The 6000-nt window shown below is 42.3% G+C and overlaps 1 protein-coding gene across 2 annotated transcripts in view; it reads right to left on the bottom strand.

The window, feature by feature from the left end:
* Positions 1-6000, bottom strand: part of LOC102428360 (poly [ADP-ribose] polymerase 15-like) — a 44250-nt gene that overhangs the window by 23652 nt on the left and 14598 nt on the right. For both annotated transcript variants that reach the window (XM_014449087.2, XM_023747854.1), the window contains one exon: positions 3554-3652. In XM_014449087.2, coding sequence (XP_014304573.2) covers positions 3554-3652 — 99 coding nt within the window. The remainder of the gene's footprint in view (positions 1-3553; positions 3653-6000) is intronic.

The following is a 6000-nucleotide window of genomic DNA, read 5'->3' on the forward strand; positions in this document are numbered from 1 at the left end:
GGGACCCAGACTCATACGGGGAAAAACTGGACTGTCTGGCAGCAGGCGGAACACGAGGGCAGCTTTCTCTCAGGGCTGCTTGCAGCAATTACTGGGACACTGAGATGCGGGGCCTCTTAGGGTAGGACTGAGGAGCAGCCATAGCTGCTGCTCTGCCCTGTTGATCCCCTGACATCCCGCCCCACCCAAGTTGTGCTCAGAGGCTTTTGCATATGAAAGGCCTGGCCCTTTGCAATCTGAAAATTACCTAACAAACTGAAGCTGGGTCAGAGAGATCCAGAACTTCCTAAAGAAGGCCCAAGGCCCCACAGCAGCTTGCATTGCTTCACACCTGGGCCTCATCTGGGCACCTCCAAACCCCAAACGAAGAAGAGGAATCTGCAAATCTCTCCATAGCTCCTGCTGGGTAGCCTCAGGCAGAGGCTAAATTAGCACCTCCTTAGAGATCAAAGAGCCAGTGTACCCAGTGGTCAGAGTGAGATCATCCAGATTGCAGCTCCTCAGATCCATAAGGAACACACTCAAGGGGCAGACTCAGTGAGCACCAAAGCCCCACTGAAGCAAGCCTTGCCCCAGAAGGGTGTCTCCAGCACAGATGTTCTCCCACCCTAGACACAGCTGATTCTCACAGCCAATTGGCCTGGAGGTCAATTCCTCCCAGTGATACCTACAACAATCAAGGCTTAACTACAACAAGACTGTGCACACAGCCCACAAAGGGGTGCACCAAGAGTGTCCACCTCAGGTAATTGGGGAGGCTGAGCCACTGGGCCCTATAGGACACCTAGCACAGAAAGCCACGCTATCAACACAGGGAAGCAGCCAAAATGTGAAGACAAAGAAACAGGTCACAAATGACAGAAATGGAGGAAAGCAAATGACTGGATATGGAGTTCAAACCACACTTAAAAGGTTTATCAAGAATTTTCTAGAAACCACTGATAAATTTAGTGAAACCCTCAAGAAATCTAGTGAGACCCTCGAGGATATGAAAAAGGACCAACTAGAAATTAAGCATACACTGACTGAAATAAAGAATATTATTCAGAGTTCCAACAACAAACAAGAGGATCCCAAGAATCAAGTCAAAGATTTGAAATATGAAGAAGCAAAAAACACCCAACCAGAAAAACAAAAAGAAAAAAGAATCCAAAAATATGAAGATAGTGTAAGGACCCTCTGGGACAACTTCAAGCATACCAACATCCGAATTATGGGTGTGCCAGAAGAGGAGAGAGAGCAAGATATTGAAAACCTATTTGAAGTAATAATGACAGAAAACTTCCCCTACCTGGTGAAACAAATAGACTTACAAGTCCAGGAAGCACTGAGAACCCCAAACAAAAGGAATCCAAAGTGGACCACACCAAGACACATCATCATTAAAATGCCAAGAGCAAAAGACAAAGAGAAAATCTTAAAAGCAGCAAGAGAAAAAAAGTCAGTTACCTACAAGGGAGTACCCATACGATTGTCAGCTGATTTCTCAACAGAAACTATGCAGGCCAGAAGGGAGTGGCAAGAAATATTCAAAGTGATGAATACCAAGAACCTACAACCAAGATTACTTTACCCAGCAAAGCTATCATTCAGAATTGAAGGTCAGATAAAGAGCTTCACAGATAAGAAAAAGCTAAAGCAGTTCATCACCACCAAACCAGTATTATATGAAATGCTGAAGGGTATTCTTTAAGAAGAGGAAGAAGAAGAAAAAGATAAAGATCTAAATTATGAACAACAAATACACATCTATCAACAAGTGAATCTAAAAATCAAGTGAATAAATAATCTGATGAACAGACTAAACTTGTGAATACAGTAGAATCAGGGGCAAAGAAAGGGAGTGGACTGACTATTCTTGGGGGGGGGAAGGGGTGTGGGGGTTGCGGGAAGAAACTGGACAAAAATTGTACACCTATGGATGAAGACAGTGGGGGAGGGGAGGTAAGGGCAGAGGGTGGGGTGGAAACCAGGTGGAGGGGAGCTAAGGGAGGAAAAAAGAGGAACTGTAATAATCTGAACAATAAAGATTTAATTTTAAAAAATCCAGTGGCTCATAATCCATAAGAGTCTCTAAATTTCTAAGAAATGTTCTCTACTCACTAGTCTTGAACGTGTGCCATCTTAAGGTAAATATCAAGTGTCAAAATGGTGGTGGCTATAGAATTCTGAAGACTTCAAATGAATTATAATTCTCAGCCCTAGCTACATATTGGAATCACCCAGAATGCTTTCAAAAACTACTAACACTTAGACCAGTGATGGCGAACCTATGACACGCATGTCAGAGGTGACACGTGAACTCATTTTTTTGCTTTATTTTTCTTTGTTAAATGGCATTTAAATATATAAAATAAATATCAAAAATATAAATCTTTGTTTTACTATGGTTGCAAATATCAAAAAATTTCTATATGTGACACGGCACCAGAGTTAAGTTAGGATTTTTCAAAATGCTGACATGCTGAGCTCAAAAGGTTCGCCATCACTGACTTAGACCATATACCTGACCAACTAAAATCTTGATCTGTAAGGATGGGGCCTGGGCATTGATATTTTTTAAAGTTTTCCAGGTGATTCTGAATTGCAGCCAGAATTGTTTCATGGGATGTCAACCTATATAGGGGGACACAGGGGTCTGCTAATTTGATGATTCCAGGAAAAGGGAAGCAAATAGGGAGGGACAGGGGGCAGGCAAAGAGCCGAGCTGAGCATTTAGTACCTGTACTGGTAACCTTTCTCCCTCCTCATTCCTCCTGTGCCTCAGAACGGGCTCACGCAGGAGCAACAGGGTGTGTTTGTGAAGGGTAATATTATGATGTGATATACATATGTCTTCCCCATTAATGCTGATAGAACACGAGAAGAAAACAGAGTTGGGCTGAGAGTAGGTCAAGATAAGTTATCTATAATAATAAAAGCATAATATGCAAATCGACAGAACAGCCGAATAGCAGAATGACCTTCCGGATGACCATGCTATGACACACACTAACGCCAGGCCAAGCGCAAGGCAGGTGCTATGTGATGGGGGGGGGGGGGGGGGCACCATTGCCCCACGATTGCCCCACAGAGGGAGGCCCAGGCCACTCTCTGCAAGGCAATCGATGGGGGGGAGGGCTCCATGATTGATCACCTCAAAGAGGGAGGCCCAGGCCACTGACTGGCGAGCTGCAGTGGATGGGCGGGTTCTCCCTCTGTGGGGCGATCCATCGCAAGGGCTCATGGACTACACTGTGAGAGGGCGCAGGCTGGGCTAAGCACCCCCCAACCCCCACCTCCAGACCCGCCAAGTTCATGAATTTCGTGCATGAGACCTCTAGTAGAGAAATAAAAGAGGTAGGTTTGTACAACCTGGTTTGTGGTTAAACTTGGATCTCCACACATGAGTATAGGTGGAAGAATATCAGAAATGGTAAGTATAATGCTGCATGAACCTCAGGTGGGTTTAACTTCTCAAACTTAAATGATCTTAATCGTTAACCTTAAATCACAGAACCAGTTCATTAGACCTCATTGTTCCTTTATAGATTTACTAAATAGAACCACTTACCTGAAAACATGAAACATTTCCACTTATCAACACGAGTTTCAGACCTTCTTTGGTTTTGCTTGAGGCTACCTTTTTGTTTAGGTTGTCGTGGTATTTTGACTGTGAAGAAAACAGTAAAAAACATTACCAGATAATGTGTCTAAAGACTTTCCTCATAGGTATTCAAATAAAAAATAACTAGTAGATTTCACAGACTTCTCTAACTCAACTCATAATCAGATTCAAAAGCAAGTAATTTATTATCACAATGCTTGAGTATAAACTGTATTTAATACCCCAGCTGCCAATGAGTTCTTTTACTTATTACCCCAAGAATCCTAGTCTAGCTGACCCTGTCCATTTCCCCTGACTTACTACTTAAGGGTGCCTCAGTCAGATTGGGAACTGTATTCCTGCCTGAGGACTTCCTGTATGTAGTGCCAACATCTGCTTTGCTTGCCAGTGTAGCAGAGAGGAAGTAAATTAAGCTGCCCTCCCTCACCCTCAAGCCCTCATTCAATGATTGACAGGAGCTGGTGTAAAACTATCCAAGCAATCTTGTCTCCCAGATAGGACTCACTCTGATTTCCCCAGTGGGAATAAGTGGTAACTGATTTGATAACACACCCTATCAGGGTTCTTTACTTTCCTATTTATTTATTTATTTTTATTTTTTATTTTTTTAAATATATTTTATTGATTTTTTACAGAGAGGAAGGGAGAGGGATAGAGAGTTAGAAACATCGATGAGAGAGAAACATCGATCAGCGGCCTCCTGCACACCCCCTAACTGGGAATGTGCCCGCAACCAAGGTACATGCCCTTGACCTGAATCGAACCTGGGACCCTTGAGTCCGCAGGCTCACACTCTATCCACTGAGCCAAACTGGTTAGGGCTACTTTCCTATTTAAGTCACTTGAACTTAAGCCTAGCTGGCATGACTCAGTGGTTGAGCGTCGACCTATGAACCAGGAAGTCATGGTTTGATTACCAGTCAGGGCACATGTCCTAGTTGCAGGCTTGATTCCCAGTGTGGTGTGTGCAGGAGGCAGCCAATCAATGATTCTCTCTCAACACTGATGCTTTTATCTCTCTCCCTCTTCCTTCCTTTCTGAAATCAATAAAAACATATATATTTTTAAATCACTTGCACTTGCATCTGTCTCAGGTCCTCTTCTGGGGGAACCACTGTAAGACACACCCTACAGTTTCCCATAATAATGCATTAGTTTAACTAGTAATCAGTCATATAATTTTAGGATTTAAAGAGTCAACACAGATCATCCAGTACAGAAACTTCATTCTTCTTAAAGGAAACCAGTGTGCAAAGACATGAAGCCACTTGCTCAAAGTCAAACTACTAGCTAATGAAAGAAAAACACAATACTTAAATCTGCTCTTCACAAAAGAGGAACTCAATGTTAAAAACATGCCACATGTCACACACACACACACACACACACACACAGTGACAGACATTATTCATTGGTAATAGCACTCTTTTTCAATCAACCCAGAAACAGTCTCAAAATCTTTCTCAACATGGAGCTCAGGCAACAACTATCATTTGATCAGCAATAATGCATGAAATGAAATGTATTTTCCATGTCTGATCTAGCTCAAAAAGGATATGAATTTTCTTTGCTTATAATAGTCTTAGAGAATTATTCACACTCTACATTGTGAAACACACAGAAAACTCCAGAAGGACTGGGAATGGGCTTCTTGAACCATCCTTTTCACTTTCTCCAGAATGCCATTCTTCACTTGTATTCTCCTTCATGCAATCTGGTATGTCTGGTGAAAGCATGAGCAATGATCTCCCACACTCGGAATTCCTTGGGTATGAACTCTTTCACAGGCACTGATATGAAGACTAGAAAACCTTTCAGCAGAACCAGTCACATTCTCTGTCACAATGTTTTGGCTGGTATCTTTAGTTGTGTTATAATTCTTTTCACATCCTCCAAACAACCTATTATTATGACCATTTCCTTGACATATCAATCAAAATTCTATCATCCTCTATGCTGTTTTTTTATGTCCTCCCATACCATTGGCTTCACATTCATTTTGGTGACTTGATATTTAGACACAATATGAGAAAATTTTTTAGAAACATTTCCATTCCAGGTCTTGATGACATTGACCTTTGTTCTTCCTTGAGTGAATTAGGCGGCCACAGACCTGAGTGTTACCTCCAGTTCTGTACAGCTGACTTGGGGTCATGTTACCTCACAGTGGCCCTTTCCCTTTTTATAATTGTCATTCCAATCAGGGGATACTTTCTCTGTAAGCTTCATCCTTATGAAAGGATCCAGGGCTACCAGGAACAATGCTGGCAACTTTCTGACAGTTCTTCCCTTCCATGTAAGGCTGTGTCCTAAGACACATAACAGGGAAATGCAGACATGAGCTTTCATTGGAGAAAGCTTTTGACAGTAGTGTCACACTAAAAATAAAAAAT

Source organism: Myotis lucifugus, unplaced genomic scaffold (assembly GCF_000147115.1).
Source record: "Myotis lucifugus unplaced genomic scaffold, Myoluc2.0 scaffold_1015, whole genome shotgun sequence".
Taxonomy (NCBI): Eukaryota; Metazoa; Chordata; class Mammalia; order Chiroptera; family Vespertilionidae; genus Myotis; species Myotis lucifugus.